The sequence below is a fragment of the Falco cherrug genome, chromosome 1 (genome assembly GCF_023634085.1).
Source record: "Falco cherrug isolate bFalChe1 chromosome 1, bFalChe1.pri, whole genome shotgun sequence".
NCBI lineage: Eukaryota > Metazoa > Chordata > Aves > Falconiformes > Falconidae > Falco > Falco cherrug.
In genome coordinates this window covers 64,755,946-64,783,329 of record NC_073697.1, presented here as the reverse complement: position 1 = coordinate 64,783,329, position 27,384 = coordinate 64,755,946, and the positions used below count along the sequence as shown (strand labels likewise).

At 41.6% G+C, this 27,384-nt stretch overlaps 1 protein-coding gene across 1 annotated transcript in view; it reads right to left on the bottom strand.

Annotated features, from left to right (window-relative positions):
- ADGRL3 (adhesion G protein-coupled receptor L3) overlaps positions 1–26,834 on the bottom strand; it is a 301,758-nt gene extending 274,924 nt beyond the window's left edge. Inside the window, exon 1 of the mRNA XM_055725863.1 lies at positions 26,725–26,834. Within this exon, the coding sequence (XP_055581838.1) occupies positions 26,725–26,779 (55 nt within the window). The 5' untranslated portion in view covers positions 26,780–26,834. The remainder of the gene's footprint in view (positions 1–26,724) is intronic.
- Between the last annotated feature and the right edge of the window lie 550 nt (positions 26,835–27,384).

Here is a 27,384-nt window from a genome sequence, read left to right as displayed (position 1 = left end):
CTGCCTGATCAGTAGGCAGCTCATATTGCCTGTGCACAGCTCCCCTTGTGCTAAGGGACTGCAGCTGAAAAAAAACCTGATACATGCAGAGAATCTATCTCCTTTCAAGGCTATGTGCACAGCATCCCTAAACTACCTCTCTAGCAATCCCAGCCTTACAGATACAGCAATGCTTATGTTCACATTAACATACCTAGCGGTTAATATCAGAGCCCAGTAACTTCTCAACATGCTACCCCTCTGTTGCCCCAAGCAAACCTATAAAAAATGTGAGGCTCTCAAGTTGAGCCCAAATGCCTACCCAATTAACGTAGCTGTCATTTATCTCAATGCTTTTGACATTAATATGGCACTCCAGCATCCTGCCAGTGATATAATGCCAATAGGATCAGATCTTGTTAGGCAGGGATGCAAGGAACAGCATTTCATGAATTTTTTTAATGACCTTCAGTATTCCTCCCCAATCCAGGCTGTTTCATCAAAACTATAAAAAAGGGAAAGTTTCAGTAAAGGCAGAGTTCAGCCACTCTGCTGTTCTCTTTCCCCATTGCCATCACTACAGCTCCATTGCCAAAAACGTCCACGGCACCTTCCCAAGCAAGTAAAAGATGACACAGATGACATACTCTATGCCCCAGAGAACTTAATTTCTGACACGTTTTGAGACAAAGAGCAACAGTTCAAACATGAGAGGGCAAGGGGTCACCCTGGAGATGAGGGAAGAGACTGACGGCAGAGCAAAAAGGTAAAGAGAAAAAAAGTAGTTGTTCAGGGTTTTTTTTCCCACAAAAGGCAGCTGGAAAGGGGAGTACGTAAAGAAAGAAAAAAGAAATATTCAGTGACATATAAAGCAGGAGGAAATAAGAATCTCTACCAAAACACAGGAAGAAAACAAAAACCCATTAAGAGATTGATGAGAAGAGGCAAGTGTCGTGAATGTGGAGAGCATTCTGTATCTCACTCAAAACGTCAAGATATTCTCAGAGCAACCACATTTAACTCCTAGCACAAAGGGCTGATGGTGACCTTGAGCCTGGAGATCTGTTTAAAGGACCATAAGCTTCCAACATTTAAAAGTCAAAAAAAGTATTTCAGAAAGAGTACAACCAAAGCCCATTGCATTTCCCTTCTGGCTGTTAACTTCAGGCCTCATTCGGCCAGCTCTTTCTTTATCAAATTATTTACCAAGTGCATTCACATAAATGGAACCAAAAGATTTATTTTTAATTAAAAAAAGAGAGTGAGAGACCTAAGCACACTCTTAATATTTCCAATACCTTTCATAACTTCATTTTAAAATAAATTTTAAGATTCACCTTTAGTAGCTGCTGTAATAGAGCTATTTTTCATTGACTCAGTGAAATTCCTTTCACATTCCTTTTACTATGAGAGTTAAATGCAAAAACAGATCTCATTTTTTCTAAAGCAGAAACTTCCTCCAGTAAGGAAGCAAAACAACTAAATTATTTAACTGCCATGTATAGGTACAGTGAAAGGAAAATTAAATCATTAGCCTTTTTCAAAACAGGAAAAGAAAGCAATCTCTCATCAGATACTTGCTTCTTCACCTATGAATGTTGCACTAATTACATTCAGAAGCACACAGCAAGGTTATTAGGAGAACAGGAGGCATTTTCTAGCACTTCAAAAATTGGACTTGTCTTTCTCCCAGGTCTTCCTGTATTGCCTGAGTCCTCCCACTACCTAACACCTCCCTGGCTCTTGGAAAGCATCATCACCACATCCCTAGTCCCTAAGGAATGAGGTCAGGGGCAAACTACTGGTAATTGCCCCTGGGGATCTGACCCATTTACTGAAGTCAAAAGAGCCATACAGCATGTGAAGGAAGCTGAGACAGAAAGTACTGAAGACATGAGTTTTATCTCCCTTCACTCCTTCTGGCAGTCAAGAGAAGGAGCAGCAAGTATGGATGCATGTGATACACCACCAACACAACATGGGCTCTCTACCACAAAGCTGGAATAAACCACACGTTTCAGAAGTTGCTTCCCAGTAATCCAGGCTTCTCGACACCCACCATGCATATGCACTGCTATTTACACTTATTCAAAGAGCATCTCCATGTCCCAAAGTGCCAAACAATGACGCTGAGAGCTTTGAGCTAATCTAACACTTGCTGTACAAAGGAGTGCTAAACCGTAAGTACCTGCAAAAATCTAAGCAGAGTTAATACCCATTTTCTCCCTGAAGGAAGAGCGAGTAGCAAAAACAAAAGGATATCATATTTTAGATAAACACACAAGAGATTATTATTTCCTATTAGATATAAACCAGAATGAAAATATAACTTGTTTCAAGGACAATAATACAAATAAGCAAAATTTGAGATTCTGTTTCATGCAGTACCCATGTCTACTTTTCATTACCACCTCTTAAACACAGAAAGCTAAACTCTTCTATTTTTCAAGGAAGTGAAGCTTGAAAACATGCAGGTTACATCTCAAAAAAACCCAAACCCAACCCACGCAAAAAAAACACCAAACACTCCCTCAAATTAACTTTTTCATTTCTTTTACTGTGTCAGTTACTCTGTCCTCCTCCCAGCTGAACAGCACCAGCTATTTAAACAATGACCCACAATTTTTTAAGAACCCATTTTTCTATGAACCCATTAGCGAACCCATTAGCAAACCCATCTGTCTCAGCCTGGGTATGCTGACATGGAAGACAGAGGGAACTGTGCCACAGGGAGACTTTCACTGGCAACCCCGAAGGGAGACAGGGTCCTGTCAGAGGGAGTCCCTTGGAGGGATGCCAGCTGGGTTCAAGGGTGCAGCACAGGGCCCTACCCGCATGGCATTTGAAGCTCTGCAGGAGATACAACCCAGGCAACCAGTTGCTCTCTAGATGATCTTTCCTGGTCTCCCTTGGGGATTTTGGTTTGGTGCCACTTGATGTCGCGTCAACTGTCGCACTGAGGCCTCAGAGCAGCTGTTAATCAGCAGCTGCAGGGCACGCGCACCCGGGCAGAGTACACCAAAACAGAGCCACCTCCAGATATCACTGCTCACACAGTTTTTTTTAGAGTAAAAATGAAGTATCTCCACGTTCTGTGTGTGCAGCAGCAGGACCTGCTCCAAACATACACAGGATTGTCTATCCAAGCAAATTGCCAAATCACCACAGTTGGTGCAAGCCTAGCCACAGTAGCACAATGTGAGAATACAATGTATGCAAGAAAGAGCAAATGCTGCCAAAAAAACCCCCCAAAAACAACAAACTCACACAAAAAAACCCACACCACCACACCACAACCAAAAAATCCCAACACTGAGATTACAGTTATACGACCAAATACAACAAGGCCAGGACACCACCACAAACACTAGCATGTGCTCATCCACATACAAATTTTTAGCTCTGTTCCTGCCATGGGTTTCAGCTCCAGCAACAATTTTCTCCCAACATCCAGATAAGGCAAAGGGTTTAGGGCAGGTCAAAGACCATATCCTGTAACTCAGCTGGAAGTAGCCACCCTGTTTTGGAGGGTTACCTTTGTATGTACAGCCTGATCACGCCATCCATCTCAGAGCTACAGAAAATACAGTGTAACCAAACTATAGCAAGGCCTCCAGTCGTCACAGTTCATTTGCTGGGTGAAGAGCAGACTGCATCCGATTCTCATGCTGGTCCCTGCAATATTGCCAAATGTTTGGATACTACTGTGGCAAAGGCAACACAGGACCCTGCAACACACAGAATAGGTTTGTTGTCCTCAACAAAGGAGTGATGTCATCACTCCCGCCCAAGAATGAACGAGTGAGCAATTTCTGGGAGTAAAGGACGTTAGATACATACTGTGGAGGGTCTGGTTGAACACAGTTCCCAGTCAAGCAGGCATACAAGTTAGAACAGCCTCAATATTATACTAGCCATACACTTACAGCATTTATATTCTGTTTATACACGGGAATTCTTTTCAGTAGATCTCATTTTTTTAAATCCTTCCAACACCCCCATGTAATGCAGCCAGAAAGGTTAAGGTTTCATTCCACCAGTGAATTCTCAATGTAATTTTACAACAACAAAGCACTGTCCTTGTTCATCTGGTTAAACACAGACCCTGCCACATCACTGGAGATGCTGCAGACATCAGGCTCTCTGTAAGTCCACCATACACATTTCGGTATTGCCTCTCTTTGTGCGTGTGTGTTTCTTGCAAGAGATGGTTTGCAACAGCTTTTATAAAATTGTAGTAGAGTTAATGTTTGTCTCTGCTTCCCCAAGCACAAACTATATATACTTCTCCCATCACACTTAGAAAATGTGACCCAGAGCAATGTCTTGATAATTTGGAGTAATGGCTGTAATCCTCAGAGTTTGATCTTACGAGACCCAAGCTGCCCAGAGCTTCCATATAAGCCATGCAGCAATGAAATTACTCTGCTTCTGGTAAAGGACACTTTACAGAACCTCACAGGACTGAGCTGTGCCTGGTCTTTTGTATCCATAAGCCATGTGGCGTGGCTTGTCTAAAACACTAACCCAAAATGAAATCAGACCAAATCATGTACTGTAAGCGTGACAGCCAAACAGAGCCCTTCATCTCAAAATAATATGACAGCAGTGCACAAAAAAGCAGGAGTGCTAGTGCAGCATTGTAAAATGTATTTTCACACCATACAAGAGCCATAGGTTGGGAACCCATCACCAAGGGCCATTTGTGCAGACTTCTTATTGATACCATGGCATGCTGCAGGAGGAAAACGTGTACGGCGGCTTGCCTGCTTCCTGCCACCCTACGCACATATCTCCGCAGATGCCACACACATGGAGAACCCTCTGTGTAGGCCCAAGTAGTGCTGGAAACAATGCTATCAAGTAGAAGAAAGATCAGTACATGGTCAGTCCCCCTCATCCCAAAATTTCAACACCTTCCACTCTTCTGAGTAGTTTGGTTGCAAAGAGCCCTTACAAGTGGGCAGAAGAGGGACTGAGCCATGCTTATGCAGGGTAAACCCCTCTATACTCAGAGCAGAAGCAGCAAAAACATAAATACAGACAGACAAAAGCAAGCCTTCATTTTGAAACAGAAATAGCAAGTTTGAGATTTCTAAAATGCCAGGTGGAGGAGAAGTGTCATCAAGAACATACCAAGGCCTAAATCAGCATGCCAGGGCAGCTTTAATCCAGCAATTAGGCTGAAATAGCACAAGATCCGCTCACCAAACACACAAGACATCACATTGAATGCTTCCTTCTGCAGTTCCTCCATTCCCATCACTACCTGACCCAACAAAGATAAAGCTCAGTTAAGCACTTCTACACGTGCAGTGACCGCCTCTCCAAGGTGCACAACAGGTACACACAGTCAGGTATGAGGAGTTCCTGGGTGAGACAAGGACTGCCACCCTGGTATTCAATATCGGAAATGTAAGGCCTAAGGCTATAACAGTCATTCGTATGTGATTTCAGTAACTGTGTATAATCTTCCACAATAACATCCACGAGTGGTGGTGGTGGTGGTGATGCTAATTACTTAAGTTTAAATACAAAACATAGTGAAATGCTGTAATTCCATTTTCAGACAGCTTTACCCTGAACATTAAACATTATTCAGCTTATAAAAAAAAAATTATCACCTTAACACAGTCACCTTAAGGAACTTGCATGGTTTAATCATCACTTTTAATCAGGCTAAAAAGTAGAGTATAAATCAAGGCCCTTTTTGAGGCACTCTCAAAAGGCACAAAAAAAGGTTCCATTCTTTATTTGACTGAAGTGCACATTATGCTGAAGTGTTAATGAGAGCAAACAAGAGTAACTGAAATCAGTCTCCTGCTAATTTTCATAATTTGTAGTGGAACACTTTTCTAATTAATAATAGACTTCTAGAGACATCTATGTTGACAAATACACACATGCTGCACTCTACCTTTCTGGCATCTCTCTTCTCTGTGCTGGTGTACACGTAAAGGTGCTTTCATACTTTTATTCCTACAAGGTGGTTAGCAGAGAGCTTACATTTCTCCCATGAGTCTTCTAATTGCACCACACTGTCCCCCTGTTCAGGAGTCTACATTAGAGGATACTGACATTTCAAGACTGAGGAACTCAGTAACAGCAACATGGTTCTGCATTCAGATACACACCGAAACAAGCCTACTTTACAGACAGTTGTACCATAGAATTTGTAGGAAATAGTATGCTTAAAAAAAAATAATAAGGCTTTAATTTCTCTATCTTTACAGTCTGCAGCTTAATTGCATTGCTTATACAACAGCTGGCTGTCAGTTAACACATTAGCCCAAAGCTGTAAGTGGTATAATGGAAGGATGCATTTGTGTGCCTTCAGTACCCATGGGGGCACTGGAGATCATTGCTCAGACACTGCAGGTCTTGAAAGCTTTTGGGACCACCTTCTGCTTCCCAGCCATTCTTCTGGCAAAGTCACTCTAGCCAACTTTGTCTTACAATAGGCCTAGAAGAACATTTAACAGCAAAGGGCAAAACACCCGCACCAAGATGAGGCACCAGAGTGCTTGCTGTCTCTTTGCCATACAAGGCTGTCATGACGCATGAGGGGTTCTTGTGCTTTTAAAATCTGTCTTCCCGCACACACCAGCCTTAGCAGTCAAGGCTAAAAATAATCTGCATAGTAAGCAAAAAACCCCACATTTACTTTGCTCCTCAGATGTATTTGGGATATATACAAATGTATATATTGGGATGTATTTGGGATATATACAGTATGAGCTGCTGCCCAGTTATAACCTGTTTATTGTGCTCTAGCACATAGCATGCTCTGAGCTGACAAAAAAGTTGTCTTCCATCCACTACTTTTTTTTCATACGTTCTGCATGCCTTTGCTCCAGCTCCCCAAAACCTGCTGCATGCTGACCTCAAGAAATGGTGTCAAACACTAGCAGGTGATGGCGTCCATTTACTAAACTACCCCGCGATGTCAAACCTACTGAATGTGTTCCTCAAGCGTTGCTCACATTAGCACAGGCCTGAATTTGAAAGCATTTGCCTCACCCTCTTAAGACACATAATTTCATTGCATTTTAATTTATTTTAAAACTCTGTAATCTCTCAAAGATCATTACTTTTCCTAGTTGTTCAGCCCCTGACCCAGCTCACATTTCTGCTGCACATACCAGCAGCCCTTCAAGAAACAGGAACAGCAAAAAGCAGCTAGTGAGAGAGGAAAGGCCACACTAAAAAAAAAAAAAAAAAAAAAAAACCACAAAAAAAAAAACAGAGAGAGAGAGCAGGAAGGTGGAAATGGAGGAAAAGGCGAGGAGCATGAGAAGTAACTGAAGGCTTAGGATTTGTGCATGCAACAGTACAGTCCTACGAGCTCTGTAAGGGACATATTCTTATTACTTAATTGCATCCACTATCAACTCCATGTGTCCTTTGCAGTCTAAGCCATTACTCATGTAACTCAGGTTAAAAAAAAAAACAGATGCAGCCAGTATCTCCAGAGAAGTCAGTCTCTCTCCGCTGACTATAACCCTTAGCACCCAACCCTAATATTTATTGTTAGGGTAGCATGAATCTCACAAGAAGCAAAGTAAAACAAAGCCTACTGTGAGAGAGAACTTTAGACATACTCACATCACTATTTGCAGTCACCCAAGCCAATATCTTATTTGTCTTAAACAGCAACATCAAGTCATGTCTTTAAAAGGCTCCCTGCACTAAATTGAGGGCAATATAGGATTTTTAATTCTTAAATAGAAGTTGGAAGCCTAAGGTAATCACTTATTCCTACCAAGTAGGTTTTTTTGGTTGTGCATTTTTTGTTTTTTAAATAAACACTAAATATCACAAGGCGTACCACAAAATATCACAAGATTTAAGTCAATGATGCCACCTTCAGTGATGCAAGAGATGAGTTTTTTTCTGCCTCATGCATTATTTTTTTTTTCCACCTAAATAGCCTAGTCACCAAAAAGCAGTTCTAAAGTTATCAAGCACCTTCTGGAAGTTTATTCTGCATGTCAGACCAAAACATTATTAAGAAAACCTAACAGGAAAAAAGAAACCATTTCATTTGGACTCACAATGTTGTTTTAGTCAAGAGTTTTCCTCATGGTTAGAAGTTTCCTTTTAGTTGGAAAATTGACACCCATACCCTCAAATGATTTAACAGTGATAACTATTTTTATTCTTCTGTTGCTCGGATTTCTGGCCTGGCCATAAACATAAAAATCACATTTTTCATATGGGTTTGGTTTTCTCCATCCATTGAGGGCAAATGAAATGTAAGAGATTTCCAGGAACCCTTGCAATAAGACAGAGTTTTCTTAAGCAGCACATATTGGATATGTCTCCACCAAAACTCAGCTAACAGCTGGCTCTGATGGGAAAAATCATGCTGCGGTAGGAAAAATGTCAAACCTCAAAATAGGAAATCCTTTTTTTTTTTTTTTTTAATCATGAGTCAAGTGAATTACTCCCTCTGTGAAATATTTCAGCATTTTTATAGCATCTTCAACATCAAGAGTTTCAGAAACTATTAGCATTTTAGCAAGAATCTCTGTGCATACACCGTTTCTGATGATGACCTTTGCTTGCTATTAAACTAGCTGATCTGAAATTAGGCAAATACTTAATAAAAGCCATTAAAAGCAGAATTTACTTAACACAAGTATTATTCCTGGACAATTTCTTGGAAGATCATTCTCCACAGAGATGGGAAACCAGCAGTGTGCCCAGGTGGCCAAGAAAGCCAACAGCATCCTGACTTGCATCAGAATCAGCATGGCCAGCAGGATTAGGGAAGGGACTGTCCCCTTGTACTCAGCACTGGTGAGGCCGCACCTTAAATACTGTGCTCAGATTTGGGCCCCTCACTGCAAGAAGGACCCTGGGGTGCTGGACCGTGTCCAGAGAAGGGCAATGAAGCTGATGAAGGGTCTAGAGAAAGAGGGAACCAACACTGTTCAGCCTGGAGAAAAGGAGGTTCAGGGCAGACCACACTGCTCTCTACAATTCCCTGAAAGCAGGTTGTATTGAGATGGGTGTAGGTCTCTTCTCCCAAATAACAAGCCACAGAATAAGAGGAAAGGGCCTCAAGTTACACCAAAGGAGGTTTAGATTTGGATATTAGGAAAAATTTCTTCACCAAAAGGGTTGGCAAATAGTGGAACAGGCTGCCCAGGTAACTGCTTGAGTCACCATCCCTGGAGATGTTTTAAAGATGTGTAGATATTGCACTTAGGAACATGGTGAACTTGGCAGTGCTAGGTTAGTGGCTGGATTTGATCCTAAAGGTCTTATCCAACCTAAATGATTCTATAGGATGCAATGAACAACAAAGTTGGGTTTAGCCAGTTTTATCTTAGTTGCTTTGGGAAGAGTATCCCCAATACCACGTATCTCTCCCATCTCTAGTGATGCATGCAAGTACCACCTGTTGCTCCTCTTTAGATACCATAGTCTGTAACACCACTCTATTCACCAGGTAGAAAAGTATCACTTAGGGCAAGGAACAATGCCAAAAAGTGTTACTCTGTAGGACTGCCTCAATTTCTGTCTCATTCAAGACCAGTCCGAGACTGTAGGCAGCCCACTTTGAAAATAAAAGAATTAATCAAGGAACAAATAAACCCTCTAGGCCCAGGCAAAAAGGGGGAAAGGTTGCCAGGGCACTAGAGATTTACAGTTGTTGTTCTTTGCCTTCTCGTCTACCCGGAGATCACCCAAGAAGAAAGCACCCAGTGACCAAGAAGGGTCCCACGTGAAGCACACCATGATGTGTTCAGTAATCGATTCCCACTCAGCACACAATGTAGTGCCCATTCATGCTGCTGCCACACAGCATCCCCAGAGACAGATTTACGGCATTACTGTGACAATTCCTTGCTTCCTTCTCACAACAAACTGACCTTTGGGAAAGACTGTAGATGTAACTACAGTTGTGAAAAATTACTCTGTGTTAGGAGCGTTAAGATGCAACAGATGCCTATTCCCTCCTCAAGTTCTTCACTCTAACTTCTGCTTTTCACTCATTAAAATACTGCTCACATCTACAAGTACCAACTCTGAGGTTTCAGTACGTATCATGTAAGAATACTACATTATTACCAAAAAAAAGGAGGGATGCCCACATTTCAGACACATTCACTCAGATCCCCCATGTGAAGCCATCAAATAGAAACCACAGCATCCATAAAAATCTAATTGAGAAATATTTGCAGGGAAGATAAAATAGTTGATCACACCACCACCACAAAGCAGATGGAAATAGCAACAAATGACAGAGAAGAATAGATGTTGGCATAAGGAAGATTAAATGAAATGAAAAATAAAATGTACTTAGACAGTACCTAGCCTGCAAAGATGTTGAATTAGATACTCTAGATCTATCCAGCAAGAGTTTTTGGCTCTTGAGGCTTTAGAGTAGAAGCATTGTAAAGTTATAGCCCTTCAGCAGTGGGGACTGTTTAGTCTGATTCACCATGCCAAGGACACTTGTATTTTAACATTTCCTAATTTTTCATTATTGCCTTTGCAGATTTAAGCTTGTACTAGCAGCAGAATTAAAGATATAATAAAATGAAACAGCAGAGGATACACATACTGATAGTACCAAGCATATTCATAAGTTACACATCATACGGGGTGTCTGCATTGCAAATCAACATTGATACATTCCACATACATGAAATTTAAGGCACCCAAGTTACAATTCAAAAGGAACACAAAAGAAGTCTCAAAATCATTTTCTTTTTCTGGTTTACTGTTTTATGGTATTTTTTATCCTGAAAAGAAAACAGAATTTCTTTGGGGGAAAAAAAATAATAAATTTGCTGTGTGTAAACACATTATGGTATTTTGAAAAAAACTTAAAAGCCTGGGAGAAATTGTTTTTTGAAAACCATAAGAACTAAACTATCAGTTTACTGCTAATTCACTGTGCTGCAAACTCCCTCCCAAATGCAAATAAACTCTGTGTCCTTTAGGTCAGGTAAATGAAAATAGTCTTTACAACCTTCTACCAATAAAAAGCATCTGTCAAATTTGCAATACAGAGATGAAAAGCATTTTAAAATTAAATCTGAAACCCCAGACTGAAACAACACTGTGCTTTAATTTAAACACGTTACATTGTGTGGTTATTATTAAGCTCTTCACTCACAGTGTCATTTAAGTGTCATTTTGATATTTTGTTTGAACAAAGAGGTGTCAAATTATGGAAACCAGTGTCAAGTCCAGAAACTTCATGAAAATGTAGCCCTATCTGTAATAGCACCATATAGGGTTTCATTTCAACAGCATCATTACACAATTTTAATGGTGCTGTAGCATTTGCCTCATAGATCCCCACCCCTGTGAAAAAACTTCCCCAGCATTCTCATTCTGCCCAGCCACGAGCGCTGTTGACAGATTATATGCAATCAGCAGCTAATACTATAAAACACTCATGCTGTAATGGTCACGTGAAGCCCATGACTGTGAGGTCTCTGCAGTGCTAGACTGAACCTGCACGGGTAGCCCACCTTCCCCTTAAGGCCAAATTTGGCCATTCAAGGCCTAACAGGATGATGACCCCTACAGTTCTCCTCAACCTTGCTAATGCACAGAAAGGGAGGAAGGTGGGCCAGCAGATGACATCCACACAAGGAAGCAGGAAGCAGCGATGAACTAACTGCATAGCAAAAGGGATGGTTGGTTGGTTTGGGGTTGTTTAGGGTTTTTTGTTGGTTTTTTTGTTTGGGTTTTTTTTCGGGGGGGGGGGGGGAGTTGGGTGTTGGTTGTTTTGGTTTTTTTCTTGTTTTGGCTTCTTGTACAAGGGTATTGAAGCTAATATGAGCTTGCAGACCATGTCTGCTGGACAGTGTCCCCCTAACCACTTTGAGCCTGTTGTCCATTTGGAACCCTGTCCGGCAAAAAGGTCAGAGAGCATAAGTAATTCAATTTCTGCAAGTTTCATGGAAGTGAGCAGCCTAGCACTGGAGACAGACCCTACTAGCTTCTCCAGTGAAGGGAAGAATTCAAAATAGCAGTCAGTCTCTTATCATTTCCTTTGCCCATGAAACAAGTTACCTTTTTAGAATGAAAAAAAAACCTGTTTAACTCCTATCTCCCCAAAGGACCACACAGAAATCTCTTCAGACTATTTCCTAAAAGTACAGGGACAGAAAAGTCTTCTGACTTTCCAGGTCTTTTTGCATCGGACACAGGTGTTTCAGGAAAAGTTTCCTGACGTCAATGTATGATCTGCACTGAAGTTGCACAAGAAGAGCTAAGATGCTTTCCTATGTTCCTTGCTTCCTGCTAAAGAGATAGATTGCATGTGCCATGCCAATAATCTCAGGTGTCACATAACCTCCTAGTCAAGTAATAAATTTTTTACTACGGCTCTCTATTTCAAAGGGAGTCAGTCAGTTAACTGACCATCAATTAATGCTCAGCAAGGAACAATACAAAAAGAGGAACTGTTCTGAACAGCACAGATCTTGAAACAAAGAGTGTGCTCTTAAACCAGATACCTCTGTATTCAAGCCAGTATCTTGCTTCACTGAACATCTATTTTAATACATAAGTGGTTACATTTGCTAGCAAGACATCCTGTTGACAGCTATTCAATCTTGCCCCACTTTGGCATGACAGTCTCACTCGTTCTGCAGGGTTCAAGTGAGTGCTCAGAAATATTCAAAGCATTATAATGCAATGTATTTGAGGGCATAAGGCAAAAGCTTTGTTTCCCAGAACGAAGTCTGAGGGGCAGCATCCCCTTGAGGACCTTGCAAACAAAGTTACCCTGCAGACAGTCCTTGAGGAACAGTGGCAATTCCCTGCAGACAAGATTATCTGCTGGGTTTGTTATTTTAAGGGGGTTTGGGGAGGGTGGGGGGGTGGGAGAGCGGTGCTGGGTTCTCCACTCCTTGTTTAGGAAGTGGGAAGGGAATGAAAGTGAAGGAGGGAAAATAAAGTTGATTATGATGTTTGTAAGTCATTTAAGGGTCTGTATAATGAGAAAAGTCCTTCACTCCCTCTGCTATACAATAGCATCATTTTACTGGCATGAAGTACATAGCTTTCACAGTTCATTCACTTTCTTTGCATGATTTTCTCCTAAACTTTGCTTTGAACTTCATAATCTAATGAAAGCAGAACTTGACCAACTTCCCCACTCAAGAACTGAGGAAGTTGTGGTGTCTGCCTACATAGTCTTCATTTTGCACAGCTTAACTTAAACAGCCAAGTCCAGCACCTTCTTTCTTAGCCTGCTGAGGGAAGGTGGGTCGCACCAGGAAACACGTTTCAGACAAGGAGCCCAACCAGGAGAGAACACACATGACACTAGGATTTACAGCTTACCTGAGACAACACAGCAAACTCCATTCAAAGTAGATTTTTTATTTTTTTATTTTTAATGTTGTCAAAGCCACATGTTCAGCTTTATGAACAATCATTCCCCTAGGCTTTCCCTGAAAAAAATACCATTGCTATAACCCTTCCCACAGCTCTAACTAGCATTACTGTTACCTTTCCAGCTCTAACTAGCTGTTTCCCCACAGCTTTAACTAGCTTTTCTATTATTTTCCATGCAGTATACCTCACTACTCTGTATTTTAAATTTATATTTGGCTTCACACATAGTACCGCCGTGGTTTAAGCATTCTTACTGTATAAACGCTAGTGAATGTATTTATAAAAACTAAAGAACATTTGACAGCTCTGCAGTTACCACCTCCATAAGATACTCAGATTGCCATATCCTAATGTAAACCATTTAAAAAATAATAATAATTTTAAAAAATCACACACTGCAGTGAAGTCTACTGAAACAGTCTTGGCACCTAAACCTGTTCTGAGTCTAACTGCCACAGAGGTTTGTACCTCACAGCTCCCATAGGCTTTAAAGTTTACCCATTTTCATGGGTGCTAGACACACTGATCTTATTTCCTTGTTACCAACTTTTCTGTTCCCCAAGCTTGTCCTTCTTTAAGCTATTCAACTGTAATAGCATTCCAGAATTATATTGGATATGCCAGCCCTCCCCAGAAGCTATTCTTCGCTGCCTTTTGCCAACTGGCCAACAAGGGACAATGAAGTTCAACATATCAGCACTCCTTCAAGAGCTGGAGAATTTCATCTGTCATATATTTACTAACCAAAAAAGAGAGAATTTATTTGTGCAAGGCCTACGACCCTGAGAAAGTTGGTTGTTCACCAGATGTTCTATGGCTGAGTGTCTGCGTAGCCTCAAGATGCAAGGCTAGTCAGTGCAGACCCTGAAAAATTAAGTTACTATCATGCTTTGCAAGAACCGCTGGCTGGTTAAAAGAGAAAGACCACAATTCAACATCCTAATGAGAGAAAGGCAGGAAGAGCTCAGATATCGTATAGGTGAATAGGAGGCAACCAGCATTACGGGGACAAAGAGTGCACAGGTCAAAACATGAATCTACATCAAGCCAGGCACCGATTAGAGCAGTCTTACCTTCTGGGGCCCGCTAGGACATTTTTGGCACCAATGCTACAAATCATGGCATATAGCAGATAGTCTAAACCATTTATGTTGCTACTAAACACTATTCCTACCCCCCCCCCCCCTTTTTTTTTTTTCATTTCCCCAAAGACACCAAACAGAGCATACATATTCACCCATTGTTGTGCGACATCTCCTCCATCTTACTGTCTTCCACACCCTTAATCTAAGGGTCCTGTGAATTCTGGCACACGATCTGAAGCAAGGATTGTAGCTGTCATGATGCACAGACATACACACAGCGCCTCACAGCAACTGCTCTGTATCTCTCTGGACATGTCAAAATAGCTTCTCACAAATAAAGAGCTCACCAGCTCCAAAAATTTATATCCAGACCTGTTTTTTCAGAAAATCATAAAGGTAAGCAAGAACTTTTATTAAGGCTGTCCGATACTGTAACACACGACTTCCAAGCACTTTTGTCAGCAGAGCTCGGAGACTCTAAGGTGTCTGCTAAAGATACAAATACATAACAAATTTGGCATCTGACTAAGCCTTTTTTTTTTTTTTTTTCCAAAGTAAATTAAGGAAAACAACTAAACATTAGTAGATCTCTTAGTCCTCAGAATTTCCGCAGAGTAGTATCTAATAGTAAGATTTTTATTTGCATATGCCCGAAAGATAAGAGTTGTGATGACAGGCCAGATTTCCAGTCATGTCAATGAAATGAAGGCATGTTAAATGTTCCTTGCATTATTCCAAGTTTAGATAGACCAGCTCTCTATAGGCTTATTTATATATGCAGTGTGAAAATTATATTTAAAGCACACACACGCATATATATAAATATACAAAAATAAACTCAGTAACCTGGATTTTTTTACAACTATTACAAATAGACATTCTTCCTTAAAACATGTTACAAATTACATACACAGAGAAGTGAGCAGCAATGCTGGCAAAATATTATTTTAAGCGATAAACAGAACTTGGGCATGAATCTGTCTTGCAAAGCAGAGCTGTGCCTCCACTGCAGGAATAAAGGGGATACCTGCTTGCAGGAAGAGCTGTCAGCACTCCTGCAGAATGCTCCCCTCCAGCAGAGGGGCAGACATGTTAGGGGAAAGGAGATGATGCATCTTTGAGACATGCATGGCAAGCAGCAGCTGGCATGGTTACTACCAGCCCCTGGATTTGTGGAGCATCACTCTGGGTTTCTCTGTCTGCAGAGACACTTCCACATGGGTTTGTTCATCCACACCTTGAACTGCAAAGGACCTAAGCTCCTAGCCCGACGCCAGCTTGACACAACTAGCACAGCCTGTCTGCCTTGCTTACAAACCAACATGCACATTTCCCCCTCCACCCTGCTAGAGAGAGTATTACAGAAGACTGACATACCAAAGCTAGTTTTCTTTTTGTCATCTACTCTCTTGATACTAAATCAACCCTAACTTCAGCCTCCAGCATTTCAGTAATAGAAGCAAAACATTGTGAATTAAAAACTGGAGACAGATCTCCAGCAACAAGAACTGTGGGGGCAGGGGATATGTGTCAGAAAACCCAAATCCTTATTTAATTCAGCAGCACTGATGACTGCTAATTGTTCCTAGAAAAGCTTGAAGGGGAACAGCTTCCCAAGAGAATAAGGACCAGGTGTAACACTGCAGCTCCTGGGGCAGGGGAGCAGCCCACCACCTGGTCAACTCTTAAGATTTACACTAAAATAAACAGTAAGATTTGGGAGACAATCATGCAAAGACAAGATGAGAGTACAATATCTTCCATGTTACACTACAGCTTTCCCCAAAATAACCCCTCTGGGCTGAGCAGACCAGATTCAAAGTACATTTACATGGAATCACTGACTTGCCATGGGATTTGGATTAGACCCACTCTAATGCATACACTGACTGGGGAAGATCTTTAGCATCCATGAATCTTACAAACAGAAAACCATGAAAAACTCACACCTCAGTGTTGGGTGCCTTGGTACACACCCTATGAGGCACTGCAGAAAGCAGCCCAATACAAAAAAGTACAAGGAAATACATTGCTCTGATTACAATTCCTTGAATTTATGGTATACATTCAATACTACACTGTAAGTAAAAAAAAAAAAAAAAAAAAAAAAACAACCCACCAGCCTAGTCCTATGCTCTCTGTGATGGCTAATTGCAGCATCTGTGGCACATTTGCTAGAAACCCACTGAGCATCCTGCAGCTTGGACATGATTCCTGAGAGAACAGAGATGGTCCTACCAGGCACTGGGAAGGATATTTAGAGGGAGCTGCCCAGCACCAAACAGTTTCCTAGAATCAGGGAAATTCAATGTGGGGAAAAGCTTCTGAACTCTCCGACGTGCTTTTAATTTCTTCCCTTCCCGGAGTGTCTTTCCCAGATGTGTTGCTCATTTAGCAGCAGGAAACATCTTCCAAATTCAAATAAAACCACATTACCAACAACATAACCAATTTAAGAAATCATCATCACTAAAGGAACCAACTGAACAACAATGAATGTGCCAAGGGGTAATAAATATCAGATGGCTCAAGGATTCATTCAACATGACTGTGAAGTTGATAAAACGGATGTTAGAGATTTCTTCTAGGGAATCAGCAGTTTCATCTGCAATAAAGAGCTTCTGCTTGCTGTTCTTGCTGGGCCAAGGGTGCTGTGTGTAACACAGAAAAAAAGCAAATTTGCCCAGAGCTTATGGGAGCAGGTTAGTAGCAACTGAGGAGGCAGTGTGAGAATGAAGGTGGCTGTAAATTCATTCCCTCATACTCACTCCTTTCTAGTTTTAGCTTGAAGTACTTCAACATGCCCAGCTTAAACACGAGAACTAGAGCTAGGCAACTCTCAGAAGTATCTCCCGCCCCAACTCTAATGGTTTAAGCTTAGCTGAAGTTATTAGAAAAATAAACAGGAGTGACATTCCATCGGTAGGCATGTTCTCATCCGGAAAAGAGGCGTTATAGCTGCATGGGAAGAATGGGCATATCAAGCTTCTGAGCTTTGCTTTCAAAACCTGGCCATGGTTCTCCATCTGCATTGCTGGAAAGGGTGGCTCTGCCCTAGCACTATGCAGCTACTGTGGCTTTGAAGCTGCCTTCAGGTCCTGCACTTCAACTATTGGGGAAAAGACACGCAGCCTCATCCACCAGACCCCTTTACACTGCCCAGAATAGTAGGCTCTCTCCAACCTCTAGTAGCTTCCTATCATCTTTACCACATAAAAGCTTTATCTGGAAGTTTAGCATTAAGAAAGTATTAGGTATGATTAGCCATTAGCCAAATAGAACTCCCTTTTCCCACTCAGGTAATAATGCAATTGTTGAAAACAATCAAGGAATGAGTAGGCAGTCACCTCCCCTATTCACTGGGATGAGAAAAGGAAAGCTGCCCACTTCTGCTCCTCTTTCTCTACTGAACCAGCCTCATTCAACTTTGGCTTGCCCCACACCAGCCCATTTGGAGTGCCCTGCATGTCCAGAAAGACAGGGGACAAGCTGTCTTCTCACATGCAGAGATAGCTGCAGACACAGAAGTATTCCTGGTACTCCATGGTACGTCTGGGTATTGGGTAAGGGACAAGCTTTGACTCACTAAATTTTTCAGTTCTGGTAGCTTGGGTTTATTAACTCCAAAAGAATATTTTAAAAAATTACACTGATGTGTTTATTCGTAAAAGTCAGGCAGGTTTTTAGGGTTGGTTTTGTTTTGTGTTTGGGTTGTTTGTTCTGGGGGTTTTTTTGGGTTTTTTGGGGTTTTTTTTTAAAGAGTATTTACATCTAAAGCCAAATCATAGTAACAGTATCACAAACATGTACTGCATACATGGAAAATGACCATGGTTTTTCATTGGGCTGCTATAATATTCCTAAAACTTAGATATCCACCAAAAGCGAAACGGCCCTGGCCTCGTCAATATCCTGATCAGCCAGAAGCTGCTGAAAGAATCAGTAAACTTACTTAGAGAGTAAGTCCCTTGGAAGCACTCACTTCTAATAGTTATTGCTTATTTATTCTGCACTTAACTATGACAAGAACTAGTTGTGGACAGGGCTAGCTAACAGTGCTTATTAGCCTGAGACTCCTGCAAGAGACACACACCAGGATCAGTGTTGATGAATAAACTCAACATCTCCTGAATCCCAAGAGAAAGAGTCAGCCAGGTATTACCCCAGAGGTCCTGTCATCTCATATGAACAATGTGCCAAGTACACAGCGGCTCTTCATTCATTTCTTCAAAAACAGTTCATTGGAAAGGGAATTTTATCTTGGTAACCTTAACTTCATAAGCTTTGCCTTTTGTCTTCAGTAAAAAAGAAGAGTATTAGAGTTTGTAGAAAGACAAAGAGAAAGAAATATTGAGCAAGATTTTAAGGGGTTCATAGCCCTTTTGGTTTTCCCCCTCCAGTACCACCCAAGCCACTTTCCAGGTTGGCTTATTTTTCTCAGCACGCTGCAGAGCAAGTATACCAGCTTGGTGTCTCTGGTGCTCTTCCACACTGCTGCAGACAATAAGTCTTGTCTATTCACTCAGCGCTCACAAGGACCAAAACCAAACATGCCAGCCATAGTAAGAGTGTATGACATGCACATATGCATAGCCTGACCTGGAAAAATATTAGATGACTCAAGAGACTGGTTGTGAGTTAATGTTTCCCAATCAAATCAAGACCAGGTGAGGAACAAATAAATCTAGTCATCCTACTTAGCAACTCCTTGGCAGCTGATATGAAATTAATAGTTAGGTCAGGTTTTCAAACAGCAGATGTCTGCACCACAACACCCACTCATTAGCGAGGGTTAATAACTGTGCAAATATAAATCTTAGGGTTCACTAAAACTCTTGTCTCCTAAAGCTACTTAACCCTCTTTGTGACAAGATCTGTGTTGTACTTCACAATTCTGTTTTTTAAAAAGAAACTTTTTTAAAAGCCGTTCCCTAACAAAAACATTTTTATAATCACAGTAAAATATAATGGGAATTAAATTATGGTACAATAATTCACACTTAGCTGCACAGAGGCCATTTGGCCTTCACCTTTGTGCCTGAATGTGCTGGGCGTTAATTACTACACTGTAATTCACATGCTGTCATGTCTTACGGCTTAATTAATGCTACAAAAAAAAACCATAAAAATCAGAGAGCACAGAGTTGGTCACTAGAGATCAGAAACCAGTCTTGGCAGGAAACGGTTACAAATGAAGAAAGCATCAGAGGTTATAGGCCTGTAGGGTAACACAACTCCCCCCTTCCTATTGCTGTGACAGCACGCACATTTTCTACTGCTGTAGCTCAGAAAGAAACCCACGTGACCTGCTACTGTATGTCACACATGTTAAGAAGCATGTAGGAAAGGATAACTTCCATGCATTAGTTTGGGCCCTAGACACCAGCTGCCTTTTGTACTTCAAGTCCTACAACTCCAGCTTCACTGCAACTAGAGCTGTGCTGATAGCTATGGGTTACATACCCCAAGTGTGCTTTAGAACAAATGGCAAGTGAAAGTAGAAGACCTTTTTTCCCTCCGTAACACTGGAAGATGCTGTGAGCAGATACACTTGCCAAACACTGAAGAAAAAAAGCCCCACCCACACCCTTTAAAAATCTCCTTCCTTATTTAGTATGAAATTCAGACATGAAAGAAATGGGTCCACACAGACCTGTGCACTGCTTCATGGCTTAATTGAGAATTACAGGGTGAATAGAGTCTTTGCATGGTTGAATTTCATCCTTTATCAGCTTATAGATTGGTCAGTCATCAGATGGGAACTTAATAGTCCTGTTTTTAATACATTGCCGCTAATGAAAGCACTATAGTATATACATAGAAAAGCCACCCCCTTTTATCAGGAGAAAACTTCCTTGATCATTTGTTCCACTATGGAAAAGGTGGCACAGCTGTAGGTAACACAAATTACCAAGAACAGCAAATATTAGAAATATTTCAAGGATGATTAATCTTTTAAAACAATGAAGTTAGGCAGAAGCCTGGATGTCAACTTGGCTATTTCACAACTAATAAAACACGTCTCTTGTATTTCATTTTGACTATATAAAGAGTACTGTAGGAAGAGGCAATTATCCACTATTCACTAGCTAACATAACACTTGTACAAGTATAAAGAAACACAGTATGTATTGTGAGCACTGACAGTATTTCCGTTGTATTAAAATAGTAGTGAAGAAAATGTTCAGCTCACATTAAACAGCACTCTGTCACTGAGGACCAGCTTGCTAGCATCACATATTCCCCCAAGAAAGATAATGCTGCTTGCTCTAACAGAATCATTGTCACCAGGCAACTACCAGTGCTGTTCAGTAATAAATATTTCCACTGTTCCCACAGAAACTGGCTTGGCATCTAGACCTGCTAATGCCTAGAGAGATCAGCTTGACCTTCAAGCATCATCTTTTCACAAAGATGCAGCCCCCCCTCACCACGTTTGTCTCCCAGAAACACTGGGAAGATGGCACAGAAGCACAGAGGGTGAGGAACAGAACAGCAGACAAGGTTCTCTTCCTTGCAGCTGCAATGACTTGAAAGGACTTCAAATTTAATTTTCTACTCTGCAAATGATAAATTAGTTCAGCCTCATCTTGAACTAATTCTCATACAGAGAGACAAGATGGCATCTGTCCCTAAATGCAGGAAGGTCACTTTACAGCTATGCTACAACTCTGCATAAATAAATTCTTGGAGAGCTGGGCCAGCAGCAGCTGTAGCCCTGCCACTTTTGTGGCCTTAAGTAGGCCTTTGTAGGCTTTAAGCCTCATAAAAATACAAGCTCCAGGGTTTTTCAGGCTTTGTCTGAACTAGAACCTATTTTAGTTTAAAACTAGCTCCATCTACAAAGCTATTTGAGAAACTTTTGCTGCACCAGCAACTTGCTCTGAGATCAGATGACTCATCTAGTCCATTCCAGCTAACAGAAAAACTACTCTAATATCAGATACCTACTGTTTGTCCTGTAATTTCAACCAGGTTTTGGTTATATCATTGCCTAATTTGTTCTGGCTTCAGTCTTGCTTAGTTTTGGCCACGCACATAGTTCTAGCCCCAGAATCACACTGTATACCAAGGAAAAGATTAAGAAACCTAAGTAATCACAGCAATAATGAACTAACCCCATGGAACATCAGGAGACAACAGTCTGCAACCCATTAACAAACAAGAGTGTTAAAACTTGTAAAAAATAACCCCAAGAAGCAAGCAGAAACCAACCCCCAAACTAAAACCACACTTCACCCGAGCAGGAACCAGGATAATGACAGCTCACTCTCATAACACAACTGCACAGGGCAAGAGGTTAGCATCAGAGGAAACAGGCAGATAGCTATGCCTGTTGATTTTATTGCATTTCTAACAATCTCCAACAGGAACTGGGCAATTTGGATTACTGCTTTAATCTGAGTAGTAATAAGTGGTTGTCCATTTTTTGATTGGACTGTTAAAGCATTAGAGTAACAAAACCAACAAATAATTCTTCACCGCCCATCATGAAATTATGCACAGAATACAAATCTAAAAACTAATTTTCAAATGCATAATAATAAAACAACTGATGGGATGATAAAGATCTTTACATACAACAGGCCTTCAGCTCTTTTCCAAAGCCTAAAATTAGTTACTTGTTTGGAGACATGCAAAATATCACCCCACAGTGATCATCACGGTATCCTTACTATCCTGCTCTTAACAGTGTGCAGTTCTGTACCCTTTCGTTTTAACTATTATTTTTGTCCAGCAGTCTCAAAATTTTAAATCCCAGCTCTCTGCTGTCATGCTCATGTGTGGCTGTGTGATACAGCAAGTGTCTGCCTGTCTCTCCAGGCTCGCCAACTGAGCTGCTGCCCACCACGTCCATCTCATTTCAGGTGAACTTTGACAGCGTTCATTTGTGAGTAAAGAGAAATCTGCTTTGTTTGGGGCCAAGGGGTGCAAGGCTGAGGAAGCTGAGAACAGCTGCTCATTCCAGAAGATGCCTCTGAGAAGTCTGCCCGTTACAGGTAAAGAGGACCAGTTTGGTCAGGTGTACACAGGGGGATACAAGCCAAGGAGCACTTTCCTAGGTGCCTTCAGATGCTTTGGAAAAAGCTTCCTAACATTGGCAAAAAAAGAAGCAGGAATGCAAAAGCCCTGTCTATAGCAGAGCCCATACAAAGGATGACAAAGCCTTTTTTTGTTGTTGTTATCACTGATTGTTTTGGGTGGGGTTTTTTTGTTCCCTGTTATTGTTTCTTTCTATCTTGGCTAATTCTGATTTTGTATAGCTGGTTTAGTTTTATTCAACAAATGAATTTACAAGGTTTGCTGGAACTTAGAAGAGGGGATAACTTTCTGGGGGCCTTCCCACTGGTCCAAATTGTATTGTCTATGCAGGCTGTTAGCTATTTTCCATTCCAGTGAAGGACAACAGTAAAGAAAGCATCCACTACTTAATTCTGCTTTTATCTCAAGTATTTCACATGGTTTCAGATTTTTGTGAGCCATGATTCAGAGCAGTCCAAGCAAAACTAGACAGTACAGTGTCTGTACATTTAGGATACAGCAGAATATCATAACCATCAAGAAACTGTAAGAATTCATGATTTTCCCCTTTCATTATTTCTAGAGCTTATCACAAGATGACATCATACCAGGGCGGTATCCTTAAAGGTTACTTGTCATCTTGCAGATCACTGAAGTCATACACCCTTCTTTGACTCCACATCTGCCATCAAAACACAAGACATACAATATACTCCAAGAAATAACTAAAAAAACAAACAACCAAAGACAAAAACAACAAAAATGGGGGTAGGGTGGGGGAACCAACAACTTGACAAATTTATGAGATCACTGGCCTAAGAAATCTGCCTACAATGTAGCTACCACTACAGATAAAAAGTCTGCGTTAGGAAACTCAGAAAGCAAAGTTAGGCTTTAAAACAAGTTTGTCTCAACTCTGGCAATCACTAAAGAACAGGAGTCTTTCCAGCCCATGAAACAGGAACTCAAATACCTGAGTCATTAAACATAAAATATGAAAGTTTTCTGCATACAGTTAAAGGGAATTATTAAAATGGAAAAAAATAGTAAAAAAACCCCAGGGCTTAACTGGACTATTTTTATATGCAATGTGAGGCTGTGGCATGTGTTTAAACACACATATGCTGTCTTTAGGCTAGCAGGAACCCCTGCGTTGATACTGGCTTGCCAGTAGGCAGCCTTCTGCAGGAAATTGTGGGGACAGGGCACCAAGGGAGAGCACCTGAAATTCATCAGAAACTCAGTCTCTGATTTCAAAGCCTTGGAAGCCCCCTTCAATTATTTACTCCCACCTTGGATACAACTCTTATTTTTATATGCTGGTTCCTCAGTCCCAATGGGAGTTTGAATGGATTTGACTGCCCAGTGCCAGCTGATACAAAACACGCTCATCAAACATCACACAGCTTCTCCCTTCATTTAGTATAAGGAACATGCCACCCTTGAGCAAATACACACACACTCAGTACCTGCTTCCCCCAAGAAAGGCAACAAGCCAAAACTGAGATAGTAGTTGCATCCTGGCCAGTCTCAGAGATCAAAACCAAGTCCTCTGGCTCACACCAAAGGTCTTGAGTCTCCATGCCATTCAGAAGATGGCTGTGAGCCTCTCCTGTACTTTCACTAGCAATTTACTGGGATCAGGTAAGACGTGTGTTGGTTAGATGTGTGGTAGTCAGATTTACCACAACTGACTGCTACAAAAACCACAGCAACCACCCTGTACATTTACTTTGAGGAATAACGTCAAGGGTAGAAAAACTTCCAGGCACCTACTTTCTGCATCTCTGGTGTTTGCTCACCTTTAGCATAATATGACTCCTAGGATACTTGTGACATTTTCATTTACTGCAACTATCAGGCAGGATTTTCCAGCTACAATAGCATTAAAAATTTACAACAGAACTGCCAGAGGCATATTTAAATCGTTAATGGCTTTAACTGTTAATACTGTTTAATTATAAAGATTTAAAAAAAAAATAAATTACCATTTAACTTTCCTGGAGAAGAATGGAGAGCACCTTTCCTATTAGCTCTTTCATTTTGCCACAACTGGTTGGCTCAGTTCAAATGTTCACTCTCATTTTCAACCCAGTGAGGAGTTTTGCTTGAAGAACAATAGTATGGATAACCTTTGTACCCAAAGGTATTATAAGTGACAAGAGCAAACAGATTGCTCTTTACAGATATATTCAGCCAATTACACCCATTTCATTTTTTAACCTCCTCCACTGTAAATTCTGCTCTAGTGTCTCAGCACATACACAGTGCATGTAAAGCACAAAAAGTCTGATGAATATTTTCAAAGCCCGGGCCCACTGCCTACATATAGGGAGTCATGTTATTTACAAACACGCTCCCACTAACCTGTAATTAAAATTACATCCTTGGTGGAGCTCACCTTCCATTTAGGCATCAAGAAAATCAGGCAAGTCAGATTTTCCAAAACCCTGCTCTAAGCATTTAGCAACCATCACTGCAAATAGGAGCTCCTGAACCCTTCAGCCCTTACAAAATCTGGCAACCTACTTCTGGGGCCTACATTTGGGTAGGGTTCAGTTTATATGACAAAGTTTTATTAGCAGGGAAGCTGCAAGGGTGGGTTATGTAACAAGCTGCTAGAAACTTCTCCTACGTCCAATGGAGCCAATGCTAGCCAGCTCCAAGATGGACTCACTGCTGGCCAACGCAGAGCCCATCAACGATAGCAGCAGCACCTCTTGGACAACATATTTAAGGGGGTGCGGGGGACACACAAAAAACCCAAACTGCACAAGAACAACTGCAGCCTGAAAGAGGAGTGAAAATATGCAAGAAAAACAACTCCGGAGACACCAAGGTTTGTGAAAGAGTGGGAGGAGATGCTCCAGGCATCAGAGCAAAGATTCCCCTGGAGCCCATGGTAAAGACCATGGTGAAGCAGGTTGTTCTCCTGCAACCCATAGAGGTTAACAGTGGAGCAGATCTCCACCTGCAGCCCATGGAGAACCCCACCCCAGAGCAGGTGGATGCCTGAAGGAGGCTGTGACCCCATGGAAAGCCTGCACTAGAGTTGGCTCCTGGCAGGACCCGTGGACCCATGCAAAGAGGAGCCCAGGCTGGAGCAGGTTTGCTAGCAGGACTCATGACCCCATGGGGGACCCACGCTGGTGCAGTTTGTGGAGGACTGTCTCCTGTGGAAGGGACCCCACACTGGAGCAGGGGAAGAGTGTGAGGAGTCTTCCCCCTAAGGAGGAAGGAGCAACAGAGACAAGATCTGATGAACTCACCACAAACCCCGTTCCCGATCCCCCTGTGCTGTTGAGGGCAGGAGGTAGAAAAGATCAGGAGTAAAACTAAGCCTGAGCAGAAGCCAGGGGGGTGTGGGGATGTGTGTGGGTGTATCAGGTTAAGATATGGTTATATTCCTCATTCTTCTACTCTGATTTGACTGGTAAAAAATTATTTTCTCCCCACATTGAATCTGTTTTGCCCATGAGGGTACCGGCCAAGTGATCTCTCCCTGTCCTTATCTTGACCCATAAGCCCTTTCAATATTTTCTCTCCCGTGTCCAGCTGAGGGAAAGGAGTGATAGAGTAGCTTTAGTGGGCACCTGGCATCCAGCCAGGGTCAACCCACCACAGGCTCATACATATCCACAGCACAGCAGCTGTGCCTGATGCTATTAGCCCGGTTCTCAGGTGCAGCTTAGCTGTGCAGCACAGCGTTACACCTAGTAACTCCACATGGCTGGGTGGGTTACACAGCGTGCCAGGCTAAGGCAACTTTACTGGCTTTGGCTCTTCTCAGCTCAAGATCACTGAGCCTCCATCTTTCAAGAGAGCATGGAAACATCAACTCCAATGCTTGAAATCACAGTCTAACATGATGGAAAGCAAGAGCCCACCCTGGAGCTGTGGATAAAGGGGAGCATGCAGCCCCTAACTGAGCAATATTCACAGAAGAGAAAGGCATTTCCATGCAGAGGCTAGGAGCAACAATCGTAGTGACACACAGCCAACAGAATAGGTTTGGACATGAAGAAGAAAGTCTGCCTTAACATAGCAGTTAAACTTGACAACACAAATCTTTATGTGACCAGAGTTCTTTGTTTCAGGACTTTATTCATAATGTAGCCTGGGAATTCAAAGACCTGGGGTGAAAGCAGGGAGAGAAATCAACATCCTGGAAAAAAACCACCACACCATTAGGTAGAAGACATAGGCAAAATCCTTGCTAATCTCTTCCCTTCCCACAGGCAAATTTACACCATCTCTCACTCACCATGTGCTAACGGTGTTAAGAGCATTGTGAAGAACAGCAGCTGTGATGACCACATGACTGTGAAGGAGGGCTTGAAAGTATCCCAGCAAACGAGGGTTCAAACAAATCAAGGTGAGCGTCCTCCTTCTCTTGCTTCCAACACTTCAACTGTTGGCCTTCAATTCACATCCAAAAAGGGGAAAAAAACCCAATAAAAAATAATAATAAAAAAAAATCCCACAGCCAGTATCCAGAGTCTGAGACCTACAAATGAGAAAGTAAAAAAAGAAAGAAAAAAACAAAAAAAAAGCCGTTAGTAAAACAGTAAGATAGGTGTTTTCAATCAAGTCTTGCTGTGTTTCTTTGCTGCCAACAGCTGTAAAGGCAAATGAGTCTTCCCCCCAGCCCTTCAGATGTATGCACATTCTTACACACAATAGGAATTAAATTTGTGCATCACTAATGCTCTGCTTCCTCTCCCAAAACAGGGCTTAAGACAGCAGTTTTGAATAATGATGCCCACAGAGGTCCAGAGAGTCCACAGGCTTGAAAGGTGACTAGAAAAAACAAGTCCATATGTATTGCACTGTATCCTATGTACACTGGACTTTTAAAACAGGCTGCAACTCTCCTGAAAATATTTGGGTATCTGTAAATCACAAGCCAACAAAAATTCCAGAC